The sequence below is a fragment of the Notolabrus celidotus genome, chromosome 19 (genome assembly GCF_009762535.1).
Source record: "Notolabrus celidotus isolate fNotCel1 chromosome 19, fNotCel1.pri, whole genome shotgun sequence".
NCBI lineage: Eukaryota > Metazoa > Chordata > Actinopteri > Labriformes > Labridae > Notolabrus > Notolabrus celidotus.
In genome coordinates, this window is record NC_048290.1 from 18,357,629 (window position 1) to 18,375,050 (window position 17,422).

The 17,422-nt window shown below is 43.4% G+C and overlaps 1 protein-coding gene across 1 annotated transcript in view; it reads left to right on the forward strand.

The window, feature by feature from the left end:
• Nucleotides 1-932: 932 nt before the first annotated feature.
• The window catches only part of slc12a2 (solute carrier family 12 member 2), a 78,125-nt gene continuing 61,635 nt past the window's right edge, over nucleotides 933-17,422 (forward strand). Inside the window, exon 1 of the mRNA XM_034709961.1 lies at nucleotides 933-1,917. Within this exon, the coding sequence (XP_034565852.1) occupies nucleotides 1,330-1,917 (588 nt within the window). The 5' untranslated portion in view covers nucleotides 933-1,329. The remainder of the gene's footprint in view (nucleotides 1,918-17,422) is intronic.

A 17,422-nucleotide genomic window follows, 5' to 3' on the forward strand; every position in this document is an offset into this window, starting at 1 on the left:
GAGACATTTCCATCAGATGTTACATAAAGTAGCTTTCTAAATTTGATTTTACAAAAAAAACCCATCTAATAAAAATACCAACTGAGACTACTGAACAGGTAACACATTTTTAAACCTGTCATTTTAACCCATAAAGGTGATTATATGAAACTGAAAGGGGCTTTCTTCCTGCATCTATACTTAAAGCTCCAGTGAGTAATTTTGTAGGCTTTGTAGCCTACACAAAAAACACAAAAAGCCTTTACAAATAAAGTCCTTCTAAATGCTTTAAATTGAGTTTATGATTAAATATATTTTATTTAAAGAGCTATTTAGGTAGTCACAAAGAAACACGAAGTACCTGACACATAAACCTAGGAAACAATCAGTTTCTGGAGGGTTAAATTGCTGGGGTCAAACTGACCCAAAGGATAAAAGATGTTAGTAAATTTGAGAGTAACAGGAGGGTTAAAGTGTTAACTGTGTATTTTAAGTTAAATATTCATTTTAATGCTGTATTCAGAGACATTCTAATGCAAAACAAATGTGACACAGTTTTCTCTTTAAGTCAGACACGTGCTCTGTTTGTCTGAACGCTGTGTGTGAGGGAGGAGGAGGAGGTGGGTGCACAGGTGTGTGACATAAATCTTTGTTCTGGGCTCCCTTACATCGAGGAGTTAACCCTCCTCTGCCTGCAGAGTCAGTGTGTTAGCTGGTAGGGTCCACCACATGGCAGCATACACTGCTCTCAGTCTGCCAACGTGCAGCTTTCAGACAGATGGACGGACCGCAGCACGCTGTCACACAAAGCTCGCCTGTTGTTGGTGCAGAGTTTCATCCCCTCCCCTCCGCGTCCTTCAGCATTGTGATGACATATCGCGAGATTTCCCTCCCCTTTGAAAAAAAGACGGGATCGATTACATCTCGCGAGATCTGCCTCCGCGGGAGCCCACCCTTCAGTGATGTCGATGCAGTCCGTATAATAGCGGAGAGGGACGCGCAGGGAGTCTAGGAGGAGCTGCGGCAAGGTCGAGACCAGCATCCTGCTCCGAACCCAGACCTACCAACACACTAGAGACCTGAGACCAGAGAGCTGAGACCCGGTGTTCAGGGGAGCCGGATTAAGTACACCGGGGGGATTTTGGATTTACTGTAGCGGAAGAGGAGAGAGAGTGAAAGTTTGTCGCCTCATGTTCAGAGGAAGCTAGCGGCGTTACCCTCCGCGTCTCCCCGCGTCCCGAGCCTCTCTGCCGGCGGTAAGAAGGAAGCAGGGTGCGGGACACTTCCTCCCGTTAGTTCCTGGGCCGTACCGGGGCTCCATCACACTCGGCTTCACCTTGTTTTTGTGCCATGTCAGCCACTTCTCCCGCTTCTCCCGCCCCGGCAGCGGCAGACAGCGCCGCGGCTGAGACCGACTTTCTAGCCCCGGATGCGGGTCTGAGGCCGGCGGGTCCGACCCCCAGCCAGAGCCGCTTCCAGGTGGACCTGGTCGCGGAGGCAGCGGGCGCAGCCGAGGACAAGTCCCCGAGCTCCGACGCCTCCACCACAGCCCCATCCAGCGAGAAGGCCACTCCCGGCGCCCCGGCAGATGTTCCGGATCCAGGGGCCGGAGGAGGGGAGGAAGCTAAAGGCCGGTTTCGGGTGGTGAACTTCGCGGATCCGAGCGGGTCGGGGAGCGCGGCCTCTCCGGACTCAGCGCCGGCGGAGGGGCTTCAGAATGGGGACACAGTGATGAGCGAGACCAGCCTGCACTCCTCCACAGGCGGCCAGCATCACTACCACTACGACACCCACACCAACACCTACTACCTGAGGACTTTCGGACACAACACCATCGACGCCGTGCCCAACATCGACTTCTACCGGCAGACTGCGGCTCCTCTTGGGGAGAAGCTCATAAGACCGACCCTGTCCGAGCTGCACGACGAGCTGGACAAGGTAAGCCGACACACATGGCACTGAGGGCGGGTGTGCTCAGCACTCAGCCTCGGTGAGGATCACGGAGGATGTGTAGCGTGGATCCAGAGGGCGGTAAAGTCCAGCTCACATCCTCAGTGAGACTCACACATGTAGTGTGTTTGTGCACATGTGCAGAATGAGACATGTGCTCCTCCAAGCTCACTAACAGACTCACTCTCAGGGGATGGTGTGTTTCTGCTGCATGGACAGATGAAGTTATTAAAGTCACAGAGCAGATCAGGTGTTATTGATCAGCTGATTCCTCTCTCTCTCTCTCTCTCTCTCTCTCTCTCTCTCTCTCTCTCTCTCTCTCTCTCTGAATCCATCTTTCATTTAAAGCTTGTTTTTTAAATCCAAATGGAAACTTTATCACCCATTAGAAGTTTTCACTCTTATAGGCCTAAATCTCTCGGACTCATTAGTTGTGACACCTCACACACAGTTCAGTTCAGACGACTTTATTAATCCCGGAAAGGCAATTCTGTTTACAGTTTACCCTGCCTTATTGCAACAATCTAAAAAAAATATAGAAAACCACATTCCCAAGTCAGTGCCAACAGATCAGCAGGATCAGCAATAAAAACAATGTCAATGATGCATCAAGACGATACACCTGAGACTCCAAACATAGCATAAGCCACAATTGGTTCCAGTTTACCTCTCAGCATTTAGCAGGCTGCCTCAACAGAAGCCTCACATTGACCTCCATACATGACAGGTCACCATGTTCCCTCTATACATGCATGGATTTATGATCTGCTTCCACAGCCATCAGTCTGGTGTGAAGGTTTCCAGCAGAAAGGATGTAGGGTGCTAGAGGTTGAGGGTCAGGGCTCTCTTTGTGGGGTGGTCTTTTGTAAAAGGGGGTTATTGTCCCGGTGACACAGGAAGGGATCACTCCCTGAATGCTGTTTCCACAAAGTCTGAAGAACGGATCCGCCAGAGTATAAATGTTTGCTGAACTCTGCAGGAATCAGCGCTGTGACTAAGATGTCACATTAAAGGATGTGTCAGTAATAGATGTGTGTGTGGTAGTGTTCATACAGCTTTATTCTCTTATCATGTTTGTCTTTGTTGGTTTATATAAAAGACACGTTTTCCTACCTTGAGCTGGAACACATTTTCAACCCCTCTCTGCTTCACTCCTGCCTCTAAAATAAAAGCATCAGAGCACCTGCAGAGTTGACTCTTATAACTATTATTATAACCAGAGTGATCTTTAGACATCCTTATTGCAACAAGTACCTGCATGTTTGTCTGTTTTTAGTCCACATTGTTCTGATTGAAGAGGTTGCAGGTCTCTGTAAATTGTTCTGCCTGTAGCTGCAGAGGCATCGATGTTCTTCTTCTATACAGCGTAGGTGACTCACTTTATACCTAGCTGCCTTCAGATCCACATGTTTTGACATTGGCTGGTTGTAGGCTGATAGTGAAAATATTTTGATTATCACTGGTATTTATTTATTTATTTTTGAATATGTTTTTATTGAGTTTTCATGGATGTACATTCATAATAATCAGAGACACAATGTTGAATGTATACCATAGACTGTATAGAATATGGACGTAGTATCTGTGACGTCACCCATCTGTTTCTGAAGAGCTGTTTTGAGGCCAATCGTCAGCGGCAGCCATATTGCTGCTGTCAAGCTAGTGTGGTGTAAATAGGCGGGCTTTGAACCTCCTAGCCAACAGCTACAGTGTTCCCTCCTGTCAATCAAGTCAGCTGTGCCTCTCATTGGAAGACTTGTAATCTCAAGATCTTCGAAATTGCTGCGTTAGAAGAGAATCCCCCCCCCCCCCACGTACAGTGTGTGCCGATCAAGAAATTAGCTATCCAGACTACACTCGTCTTTGTACCAGGCTGTAAACATGTTTATTTCTGCTGTAAAGATTGGCTTTTTTGAATTGGTGTGTATGTGGTTTCTGGTACCTCTGGTGCCAGCCTCAAGAGGATCCTAGGTGAACTGCAGTTTTTTAGCACTTCTGCTTTGGACTCGTATTTTTAGACCGTAGGTTGCTGCTTGATATAGACACAAATATCCATAGTATAGTCAAGGTTAGACTCGAAAGGAACACTAAGGGTTCCGGTGGAACTTACCAAAACACTACTGGACCATCAACAGAACAAAAATAGGTAAAAAGAGTCCAACAAAAAAAGATGAAAACCATCAAAATAATAAGAATAATATTTAATAAACGAAATTGAGGAGTGAATTAAAATGTTAGGAAAGATCACAAGAGCTGGTATTTTGTATGATTAATTGAATATTCATATTGTCTGATGTAAAGACATTTAAAAAAGGCTAATTTTAATTTCTCAGAGCCAGATGTGACATTTTTAAATTTCTTCTTTTGTCCAAATTTTATTTATTTAAAAACGGACAAAAATGCTGATTGTGGCGCCCCCTACAGACCACGCAGAGTGATCTGTCTCTGTGCTGATCATTTCTGTAGCAGGTGCAAGACGTGTTTCTTTCTTTATATTTCAGAGTAGCAGCTCACAGAGGATCAGTTTCTTTTTCATCACCGGCTAAAACTTTAAAAACTTTTACTTGAGCTTTAATTTTGATAGGTTTATTGATTAAAAGAAGATGAATCCTCTCTGCTTCAGGATGTCAGGTTAAAACTTTTATTGTCCTGGACATCCACATACCGATGACATGTTGGTCTTCTTTAACCAAAAGGCCCAAAATAACCCTTAAAAAGATGATGACTTAAAAGTAAGTGGACACCATGTTTACCTCCAGGCGTTCGATGTCGTACATTTGTGATCTTTACATCTTATTTGTTTCCTGTTTGGGGATTTTTGCTCATTGTGACACTGAAGAGCTTCGTCGTGTTCCATCATGTAGCGTCCTCCTCCTCCTCAGGGCGGACTGAGCAGGAGACCTGACAGATTGCTTTCTCCTCTGCAGTCGTTGTTCTCAGTGAAATCAGCTGCTGTTTGTTTGGTATGAAGGTCACTGCAGCATGTGACCAATGACAGCTCTCTGTAACATGATTTAGGTGACCTGATCAGATTCTTCTGAGTGTGCGTTGATAATGAAGCGTATGTTTTCATGAAGTTCAGTGTTTGTTTGCAGGAGTTGTTTACAGCCTCACACTCGGGCTGGATCTGAGCATGTTTCTGTCTCTGTAAACATGCAGCTATGAATAGAAGACATTCATAATGTGCGGTAATCTGTAATCTGTATCCGCCCTTATTTTAACTTTATATCCTCCAGTGCTTTTTTAAATGAGAATACAGTGCTTTGATGCCGCTCAGCAGATAGTCATCAACATTAAGAACCGGGAACATCATCTATCAGAGGGTCATTGTGCTCTGGGAGTACGGGTAATTAAGCCAGTTACTATAACGGTGCACAGATTTTATTTCTTGAGTCTGAAAAGAGGCGACTGTGCTGCATGTTTCAGGCTGTTGACGAATTTATCAGAACAACCTCTGCTCAGTTTACACAGACACACAGATCTGTGTTAGAGGAGGATCGACCAATCAGGTGTCAGCAGGAAAAACAGTCTGTATGGAGAGCAAAAGCAGGAGGAACACAATCCAGAGTAAAGACGGCTCCCCTGGTTGTTAATGTGAGGAGGATTTCTTTCTCTCTATAAACAGATATTTGCACGAAGAGCAGCTAACAATCTGTTCTAGATCAAACATTTACACTGAGACACAAATCTGCTTGATGCTGTGTCACTAAAGACAATCAGCGCTTAGATTTCCTGACCTACTGGAACGCATCAGAAATGATGGATCCCACCATCAGGGGGGGGGGGCAGGTGTTCCAGATTTCTGTCTTTGATGCCAGAATTCTGAGAACAAATGGAACATTCCGTGAAGAAGGTCGGAGCTAAAAAAAAACATCAGTGTCTCTAATCCCCTTTCATAGACCTCCATTCAACAAACAAACATTGTAAAAGTAGTTTTTTTCCTCTTGAGGACAGACCTGACAAAGCTTGACTTTTGGCTAATCTGCATCATGATGTTGTTATTTCAGCAAACTTAACCCTCCTGTGACCCTCAAATTTAATAACGCCGGTTACCCCTGGGGTCAATTTGACCCCAGCAATTTAAACCTCCAGAAACTGATTGTAACCCAGGTTTATGTGTCAGGTTCTCTATGTTTCTTTGTTGAGTACCTAAATAGCCTTTGAATAAAATCTATTTCAGCATAAACACAATTTAAAACATTTAGTAGGACTTCATTTGTAAAACAGAACATCAAACTGCTGCAAGTTTGTCATGCTCTCGTCAGCCCTGCCTTGTTTCTATGTTATCAAAACGTATGACACAGGACTCGTCATTGCATGTCTTTAGTGACATGGTGGCTGGAAATATTATATCTCAATCTAAAGGTTGGAGTTTCGATCCCAGCTCCTGCAGTCACATGCGGAAGTGTCCTTGGTTCTAGTGACCTCAGTATCATCCAAAACAACTAAAACAAATGTGTGTAAAATGTTGATATTTCTTATGTTATGTTCAGCTAAAACAGCCTGGGGTCAAAGTGACACCAAGGAACACCAATGTGTAATTTTTCTTCAGTTATTTGGAACATATAAACATTGTATTTTTATGTTTTCCCAGTTGTCCCCATTAAATTTGGAAAATTCATGAAATATGAAGCCAAAAAAAACAATGTTGGTCATTAATTTAGAGACGTTAAACATTGAATGGGGTCCAATTGACCCCAAGGATAATAGGAGGGTTAAGACCCTTTAATTACAAGAGCATCAGTTTCTGTTTCAGGTTCATACCACTGAAGGAAGCCAGAGTGAAGCTTCTGTGGAACTGTGTACAGTGAAACTGAGACTCAGCACAGACAGATGAACGGCGCTCCTTGTTTATTTAGCAGACAGATCTGAAGGCTGGAGAAGTTCTCCGTCACTCTCTGAGGTTATCAATGAGGCTTCACAGATTGAGATATGTAGTGAATTAGGGGGGACACTTAGTGGAATTTGCTCCTCCTTTCTTTGGGGCCCAGTTTGACCCAGTCTAAGACCAGTATACCCCCCTCCCCCACAGTCACATGATAGCCGAGTCCTCATGGCTCACATTCCAGTGAAAATAGCAGTCATAGACCGGAGCAGCGGAGCGTCATGCTCAAATATAACCAGCAGATACAGAAATAGTTAAAAAACTTGTCAACTCTGTCACCAGAACAAGCTCCGCCCTCTTTTACGTTGACTGTTCCTTTAAAGGCAGACGGAGAGAGGTCAGATGACTTTGCAGAGATGATGCCATAGATGCATAAACCTCAGTTTTCCTGAGTTTTTTAAGGATTGTGTCAAAGGTCAACTCAGAGCCTCATTCTTTGAGCTCACATTAACAGCTTGTCTTCATGAATAAAAACAGAGTTCCTGAAGTCTCCAGAGTTTAAACTTGTGTTGACCTTCCTCCATGCTAAGCTGTATTAAGTCTAACTTCTCTCCGTCTCTGTGAAGGCGAATAACAATAGGAATTACAAAGAATAACAAAGCAGGGAATCAAACCCTCATCAACACGTCGTGAGAACTGGATTCATCGTCCAGACGTTTAGATGATGTGGAGCAGAGAGGTCCAGCCGACAGTCGAGGGAGAACATGTTGCAGTAGTTGAATCTTGAGCAGCATTTATGTTAAGTTAAGGAGCGGTGATGATCAAGCTGACCTCGTGTTAAGTTTATTAAACGATCAAACAGAAATATCAGCGTGTTCAAGGGAAGGCCACACTGAGGAACGCAGTGTTAGCATTCCTCAGAGAGATAAACGCTGAAGAAAGAGAGCGAGGAGGAGTTTATTCTGTTTATCTGAAGAGTCTTCATTCAAAGCCATCACAATACGACGATTAAAATCATCTGCAGGGTCAGAGGAGGAAGTCTCTCCTGTCTCTGAACTCTGGAGCAAAAACATCCGAATACAACACACGGGTCTGGCTGTGAGGAATTGACGCCAAACTGACTCAAACATAACATGCTGTTTTTAATTAATGAGCCGTTTGACTTCTTCTAGAAACTTGACGAGAGATTTAAAGGACATCATCGCAAACTTCAGGAAAAACTGTCACTTAATTGTTTTTAATTTTTTTTTTTTAATAGTTTATGGACCAAACATCTCATGAACTACTTAGAAAGTAGAACAAACTTCAACTTTTAAAGAAAGTAAGCCAAAAAATAAATACATCTATCATACTTTTATTCTGTTGTACATTAAATTATATATATATATTTTTTTTACCATTAATAGGCTTTGAAAGCCGTTTGATCTTCATTTTGATGGACATATCTCCATTTTTCAGTGTTTTAATTCTCTGGATTAGACTTTAGGCAGCTTTTTAATTTAGCACAATCCCATTTGTTGTATGTTTGATTGCTCATTAGCAAAAGAAACCTCACTTTGTCTTATGGATGTAAATTTGAAGTATTCTCCCTGATCAATTTTTTTGAAATGTTAACGATCAATAATTGATTTATCCATAAATTTTTTTTTGATATTTCTTATGTCAACAACAAGTCCAAATACTTTGTTCTTTCCCCTAAACTATATTTTCCACAACAAAAGCACATAACTGATGGTATTGAATACATGTGAAACACTTTTAGCATGCTGAATATCAACAATCAGGCTCATAGAAATACTCTCTGAAGTGAAATCGATACTCGACTGATTGTTTACATCCCTACTTTGTCTGTGTCTTTCCACCTATAGCCCAATTAAGCCACCTTTACCTAAAGTATGCATTTAAAAAACAGCATTTAACCGTTCTTATAAAGCAGGCATTTCCATTGTCATGCAGCCTCAAGCTTCTGTCTTAAATTGTGTTTATTTAAATCAGAAAAATTAACCTCATTATGAATTACTTGTAAATTTGCATTTTATTTGAAGTGCACAACAAACAGAAGCAAAGACATAAACCAGTCCAGTGATGCTTTCATATCAAACTTTAATGTTTGGAGTAAAAATGTGGTCAGGAGCTGCTGGAACATATTCACTAATCAAATTTGACCCTCTCTGAAAGAAGTTTGGACGACCCTGATATAAAGTGTGTTAGTGTTTTACTCACATAGCGTCTCTAGTCTCACTGCTGATTCATCTCAGATCAGTTAAATCACCCACGACATGCCTTACACATGTTCTTTAATTCTCCTGAACCCTGCTCTCTGCAGCTGCAGGGGCGTAAGAGTTCGTGACCTGGACTCTGAAGCGTGTCAGGGTCTCCCTGTAAACCGGGATGACTAGCCGGCCTCGTTAGCCTGTAACCGGTCTAAGTTGTGACATACTTGCTAATGGATCTGTATATGGATTTTCTGCTCTCAGCTGGAAGTGGTATGATGAACCTCAAAGCCGTCGATACACAGGAAGTGATGCAACCTCTGATGCATTATACATCCCCTAATTGCATTAAAGTCATAAAACTCAGAGCGTTGTCGCATAAGATGTTCCCGCCCTCTGACTGCTCGACTTAAATCTTCAGCCTGATGCAAGAACAGGGTCTTTAGATACAGCCTCTTTATTTAGATGACTTAATGATCTATACCAGTGGGAGAATGTAGTCTGCAGCAGCTCAGAGTAAAGGATGAGACTCATGAAGTGATGAGCTGGAGTCACACGAGCACTAAATGTCTGGAAATGTCTCCAGACTTTTCAAGCTCTTACTTCCCCTCGAGTGAAATTTCAACAGGAAGTTGAGGTGAGCTGATGTGAGCAGCAGGAAACATCCAGGATAATTCACCTGGTGTGTGCATCAGGTGTGATCTTGATGCTCACCATGAGGCTTCTTCATCCTCAGATGCTGTGAAGATATCCTGTTACAGGCAGCACTGATAGAAAGTCAAGCGCTGTCATTATATAGTCAGAATCTGCTTCACCGCCATCTTTGATAACTTGTAAACACGACATGGAGATGACCGCAGCGTCCTTTTCCATCACGATCTGCCTCCTGAGACTCTCCCTCGTCCAACAGGGAAAACTTCACACTGTGAGGGACAAGTGAGAACATGTAACTTTGGAAGGATTCAGGGGCAGACTGTCCGGAAAGAAAAGGATGTTTGACAAAAAAAATACAAAGAACAAAATGTAAACTAAGTGCATCATCACTTTGGATTGAGTCAATTGTATTTTGCACTGAAAGCTGCACAGTCTCATTTAAACACAAACACACTGTGTAATGCAGATAAAGTGAAACACTGCAGAGCGATCACATGAGGAATGCAGCTGCAGGGACGTTATGGCACAGAATGATGAAGGTTATAAACTTGAAATCATCTCCGTATGAAGGATGCATGCATATATTATTTCCGCTCAGGTTTCTGATGCACGCTCTGTCTGAACATGTGAATAGATTAGTCTGCACAGACCGCATGTTTTGTTTTAATGTGTAATTTATGCTCAGATATTAAAGACTCATACTTTACAGCGTTTATTTTCACATGTAGTTGGATTCAAGCGACCTTTAACAAAAGTATGTTTCAAGAAAATGCAGAAATATAAGATTTCTGAGTCTGTTTGACATCCTGAATACAAAACCAGGCAACATAATAGCATTTTAAGTATTTATGTGAACTTTTTAAAACAACTTACTCAACTTACTTTGTCAAACATGGTCTGAAGAATCTACGGAGCAGCTCTGGAGAAGTTTGGAAATGTTAAAGTGTAAAATGTGACGTCTGCTGAATAAAGCCGGATTACTTTAAAGTTCAGTTAAGGTTCAGGTTGGGTTTGTCTGGGGCCTTGAGTTTAACTGTACTCTTGTGGACCGGGTCACGGTCTCCGTTCTGCAAAGCGACCACTCTGCCTTTTGAATGTGAGTCAAAGAAGACTTCCTCCTCCGGTCAGCTTTGTCTTAATGAAGCGCGCTGAAAGCTTCCTCCTCCTTGTCCTGATCCAGGACCTGAAGTGGTTTGTGATGAAAGCTGCTCCCGTACTTTCTCAAGGTTGCTCAGCTGACAGAGAGCGCCTTCATTTACAGAATCAGAATCAGGAGTTTCATCACCTCGGCATTAACCGTGTGACGACAGGATTTAATTATCCTCGGAGACGCTCAGTTCAGACCGGGCGGAGCGTCTGAATCAGGTTTAAAAATCAGAGAGTTTGGAGGTCGCTGTGACCGCTCGGCTTCCTCGTATCTTGTCCTGCTCAGAGAGGGAAGCTCTTCGCTGTCGATCGAAAACACACAATGGAAATTCCACTGTAAGCATCGACTGATGTTCATGGACTGAATCAATCAATGAGTCATGTTCAGTGTACTCTCAGGGCAGAGACTCACTCAGCACCGCTGCTGCTGCTGTGCAGCCGTATCAGCTGATTAATGGTGCACATATTTCAGGGCTGTGTTCATCTTTGAGTCACAGTTTAGTGAGAATAGTAGGAAATGTTTTTGTCATCGAGTTTAGAAACAGTTTAGATTTCACAGCAGCTCATTTATTCTTAATATAGACCTTGTGACGTATCTGAAGTACGCTTGAGTACAAAAGATTGTCAAGCTAAGCTGATCGTGAGTGCTTCCAGAGAGAAATAAAGAGCAGAACAAGTCTGACTACATTATCTGTGGTCCGTTAGATATCAAGACAAAACACAAGAGTACTGTGTTTGAGGGGCCATATCTGTCATGTCGTCAACAACGAGACAGAAACTACGTCCTGACGTGAACTGCACCTGCATGACAAGGAAATATCATTTCAAGTTGTTAGCGTTAGCAGCTAGCGTAGTTATTAGTTTGATAAAGATGTAGTGTGAACATAAATTCTGCTTCAGTTAATCATAAGTCAAAGTTTCACTCATTACGTACCTCTCCGTATGAAGTCCTGATTATCTTTCCTCTTATCGTGTCATGAGAGCTTCAAACTGACTTCTTCGTTTCCTAAACACGGTGCCAGTCTAGTTCAGACACCAATAATGTGAGCCCTCAGGTGGGCAGTATAGAGACTTCTTAGAGCGACTGTATCTGCAGACATGTGAATCAGAACAGCAAGCAGTGTGGAGGCTGCGACGGAGGGCAGAGTGGGGATCCACAGCCAGCGTTGGTTCTGGTGGGGGCCAACAGGGGCCAGTGCCCCTGTAAAACTGAACCTGGACCCCCCTGTAGCCCCCCTCCACACCAAACAAATATTATACAATAAAAAAAGCTTCAGTATTGTGCCGATGTTACAGGCGGAACACATGCGCGTGGCACTTGGTTCCCTTAGAGCGCTAAGGGACTCATGTTGAGTGTAAATAGCCAAACAGCTGCTGTCAGTCTTCATTTTGATATAGTACACAGTAGTATATATGTCTAGTATATAGGGATGCACTGATGTTTTGCCAGTTTGTTCTCAGACGGTCCTCGCCCTTCTCAGTCTCTTTTGTCAGGGTTGAATGTGTCCCTCTGACAGCACCCTTGGCCCCAGCCTGGCCCCCTCAGTAAAATTGGTCTAAAACCGCCACTGCCCACAGCAGGCAGGAGGAAGCATCAAACGCATGTTTATGCAGAGGCGTAGACGTCTTCATACGTCCTTTAGAGCGTAACTGTTGTGAAACAACCAAACCTAACTTCTTATTTCTCCGATTCGTCACTTTGTTTCCATTAGCAACACTCGCTCTCCTCGCTATGTCTTCTGATCCGTTAAAAATACGACTGTTGATGTTTTTAATTTTATATCTTTTGCTCTTCGATACGTCAGACCTGAGATTGCATTGTTTTTAAGTACGTGGTGTTGAAAATGATCAAAGTAATGAACCTTTGGCAGACTGTTGAAGCGTCAACAAAACTTTCCTCGCCTAATCTGCACCCTTAAACCAAGCTGATGATACAAACTCTCTTAATTTAACATTTTATTGAATCCAGATTTTGAAAGTTATTATGACAGGATGATTCTTCGTTTATCATCAAAATATCTGGTGCAGCATTCTCCTCTTAACCTGAAGGTCTCCGGTGATCTGTGTGACCTGGTGAAGGCTCAGGTAGAAGCTTGGATGTGTTTGGATCTCTGAGGGAGAGGGATGTTCCCCCGCCTGTCTGCGTGTGCGTGTGCATGTGGGTGTGTGTGTGTGTGTGTGTTTGAGTTTATGTATCTGTGTGGGATTCAGCAGCAGCAGAGTTTTCAGCGCTGTAGGTCCGTATCGACGAGCTGCTGGGGAAACGGTGACAGGGCTGATGGATTGATTCGGGTCGGAGTGGTAGAGCAGAAGTATGTTCTGCTTAAATATTGATGTGACTCAGTGTGGGGCTCCAGAGCTGCACATTCACTGAGTCTGAGTCCTGCAGGGTCCTGCAGAGCTGCAGCATGATGTTTATCAGTATTTAGGCCAGTCGTTCTCCAACTCTTCCTCTTTAACTCACAAACTAAATAAACTTTAAACTATAAAACCAAACCTCTCTGTGTTTGTTAGTCTGACCTCGTGTGTTCAGAGGAGATGCTGAGAAGAGGCAGAAAACTGAGGAACCCCAAAACAATGAGTTCCTGCTCTGCATATCTGCCCTGTCAAACACAGACAGATATCATGAAGCTTTTATTCCTTGTGCACACATCCAGTTGTTCTGTTGTCCTGGTGTGTGTGTGTGTGTGTGTGTGTGTGTGTGTCTGACCCCTGCATATTTCAGTGTGTCCTCTTCGTGCAGGGCGTTCTGTGGAGCAGCCATTTGTTGCGTTTCGTGTGTTGCACAGTTGCCATAGTGTGTAGTCGTGTCGCGTTGTGTCTCCTCAGTGTCTCTGGAGGTCCGTTAATGAGAGCAGCTCGTGTTTACGGCGTCTTTAAACCTGCTGTTTGTCCCATCCAGCGGCGTCACACACACACGTCTCCATGGCCACCACAGGAAGTCACTGAGTGTGTTTTAATGTGTGTGTGTTTGGAGGACGGTCACGTGACTTGTTGTTGCAGCAGGGACCGACTCCTGAAGTGAATGGCTCTGCGTGCAGACGTCAGATGTTCCGGTGGTTCTGAATCTGCGTGATGAGGCTGGGAGCGCTCCGTGTGTGCCGGATGCAGATCTGAGGAAACATCTTGAATCAGTGAGCGCTGTGATCACAGAGGTTTCTCACATTTCACACACTCCTCCTGAATGTTAGCGACGCCTGACGCTTCGTCTGTGACTCACTTTAACTCTCGTTCAGCAGCTGGACGCGACAAGGATCCTGTTTTTATTCTTCATCGTCATCTCTGTTCGTCTTCATGTGTTCTCTGTCAGCTCACATGTTAAAGTCACGTTAAACTTTAAACTCGGAGCGGATTGTTTAATCCCGACACCGAGAGTTAGAGCGAGGACGGAGGAGGACGAGTTCATGGGAGGAATATCTGTCTGATGGGTGTGAGATGTTTTACATACATCACTGATGTTTGAAGGAATTTGAGCTCAGGCTGCTTTTAACATTATTCACTTTGTCCTCTCAGTGTTGGACTTTTAATCACATCGTTTTAAAGTTTCTTTGTTAAAACTGTCACCCATCAGATTCTGTGTTTGTCCCTCCGACAGCTGGTTGGTTGATATCCAGGAGTTGGCTTTGTTTTCCAAATCTTTCAAAGGGACTCTGTTGTTACTTGTTTCATATAATTAACTGTTAAAATATGAAATCTTAAAAATATTAAAATATTTTTAGGATGAGCTTTATTTTGAGGTTTTCAGTTGATGTTTCCAGCTTCAGTTTAAAGAGAACAGAAACGAGCGAAGTGAAGCCGTCGCTTTGATTGTCTCTCAGATCTAAATCCAACGAGCAGGAGGTTGATTCTTCATCCTCCATCGTTTCACTTCTTTAACCTCAGAGTCGTCCTCGTCACCATCGAATGACCTAAACTCAGCTCAGACTGTTAAAACATGATAAACATTACACTTAAAGCATGAGCTATAGCTTTACGGTACCTCTGTGACTTGCTCTTCTTCCTGTTTTTACGACATCTGTGTTTTGTCACGTTTCCTCTTTTTGAAAAATGAATTAAAAAGCGTTTTTTTTTTAATAAACATAGGAGAAATATCGAGTTTCATGTTTCTACTTGTCTATCAAAGTTTTGAACACCTGAACTCAGCGACCTGACGTTTAACCAGAGCTCAGATTTCAATCAGGTGAACTACTCCTCAACCTGGAGTCAGACCACACCTTCATCACCTTCATCATCTTAATCACCTTCATCACCTCCTGTATGATGGAAAGGGTGGAGGCTATGCGATGTTTATTTGGATATCATTAAAGAGAGTAACAGGGAGGTACACACATACACACACGCACACACGCACACACGTACACGCGCGCATGCACGCACATACACACGTACACGCACACATACGTTGAGGTACTCTGGTTCAGCTTTCTGCTTTTAGGTGTTGCGAGTTTGCACAAAGGAACCTCTGTTTGTTGTTACCAGAGTTTCTCTTTTTTGGGGGGGAAGAGAGGGGGTCAGCTCTCTCCCTCTCTCTCTCACCCACCCCCCCCCCCTCCCCTCCCCTTAGTGTTCCCTGTAACAGAAATCAGAAATGAAGGCCGCCCGAGCCACTGACAGGAGAGCGAGTCCTTTTTTCTCTGCATCGGGCTAATGGCCTTACAGCTGTTCCAACACACACACACACACACACACACACACACACACACACACACACACACACACACACACACACACACACACACACACACACACACACACACACACACACACACACACACACACACACACACTTAATCACACACACACACACTTAATCACACACACACACCGACAGATCCCAAACAGCTTGTAAACTTCAGTGTGTGTGTGTGAGCTTTCTGACTGCCAAGGACCCGGCTTCCTTCTTATCCTCACATCCATGTGCGTCACACACACACACGGCCTGATGTCAGAAATAGACCAAACCCCCCTGACACACACACACACGCACACATACACATACACACACCTCCTGGGACCATTTGTACCCGCTCCAGCATTCAGTGATTAAACTGGAGCTGTTAGAGAATTTGGTACGTTTCCTGAGGCTGACGTTGAGTTTGAGTTGGTTCAGACATTCAGACATCGACAGCAGACGCTCAGTTTTAGTTTCAGAGTGAACAGAAAAGTTTATCAAAGAAACAAGTTAACAAAGAAAAAGTTAAAAGTGCTGAAAGTTAAAATCTGAAGCTGAAATTGAATCCTAACTTGGATAAAAGTTTGAAACAGGATAAACTTATTTTGAGGATGATTTTGCTCATGACTGTTGGATCTTTTGACTTTAACCTGAGGTCGAAGGAATGTAATGACCTATAGTGGAATAAATACATGTTCACATCCCTCCACTACTTGTATCTTATATAAAACAACAACTGCATCATTTTATTTCAACCTAAAGCCCCTGGCTGATAGAGAAAGAGAGAGAGAGGGAGAGGTGAGCTGGAGAAATACGACGTTGTTTCCTTATTGCTTCACACTCTGACGCTCTAACAGACAAACAGACGCACACCTGCACAAACACACAGGGAGGAGCTGCACTCTGTCTGAATGCAGCTGTGCTCCTGCACTGTCTCTGCTCGGCCTCCATCACAACTGCTGCTCTCCGTCACCCAAGACACCGTCACCTAAAGACACCGTCACCTAAAGACGTACGAGTTGTTGTGGCGTCTGTTGCAGACCGTCAGAGAGCGGAGGATGGAGACAGAGGTGTCGCCTGAGCGCAGAGATGTTACCTCTGTGTAGAGCTGGGCGATATTGAAAATGATGTTATCACGATGAAATATGCATTTGTTCCCCGAGCATGTGGAAATGTAATGCAGAGCGTTTGGACACCGTGACGCAGATATCCATGTTTGTTCTGGACGGTCGTGACATGTTACCCTCCTGTGTCACTTTGAGTAAAACTTTGAGCTGGACTAAAAACAGCTGAATCTCTGCTCCCAGTTTTCTTCTCTGGGGTTTGTAGTTTGTGTAAATAAACAAGCAGACAGTCTGCTTCCTGTTTACACCGACACACACATGCTCAGTGCATTGTGTGTCGTCAGTGTGGTGGCTGTAAGGACAGAGTGTGTTTATGAGCCGATGTGCACAGAGATTATAAACGCTGCTTTGTTAGAACATGTGAAACCTTTCTGTTTAAAGACGCTCAGGTGAGAATTTGGCATTTTTATGTGCACCTGTTGTGAAGTAACGATACCCTGATGCTTCTCTGAAGATCTTTGGGTTATGGATTCTTTACAACCGATAGATTTCACTGCTTCGTCGATGAGATTTGGACAGCAACGAGTGAAATCTGGATTAAGTTATTGAAAGATGGGGTTTGTTTCCCAAACAATATTCTGTTACGCTGATTTCTTCTACGACATTGTCATCTGCAAAATGACCCCAATGCTACCAAATGATTGGTATTTGCCAAGTATCATTCTCTACAGGTGTTTACCTTGACTTCAGTGGACTAAAAAACATAGAAATAGAGACATTTATGGTTCTTTTTTTTATGACTTAAGTTTTATTGGATTTTGAATTTTTAACAGCAAATATCCACAACATACAGGACCAAATAATGCCAGGCCGAAGAGTGAAAAAAAATAAAAATAATGATAAAATGTGAATTTGACCG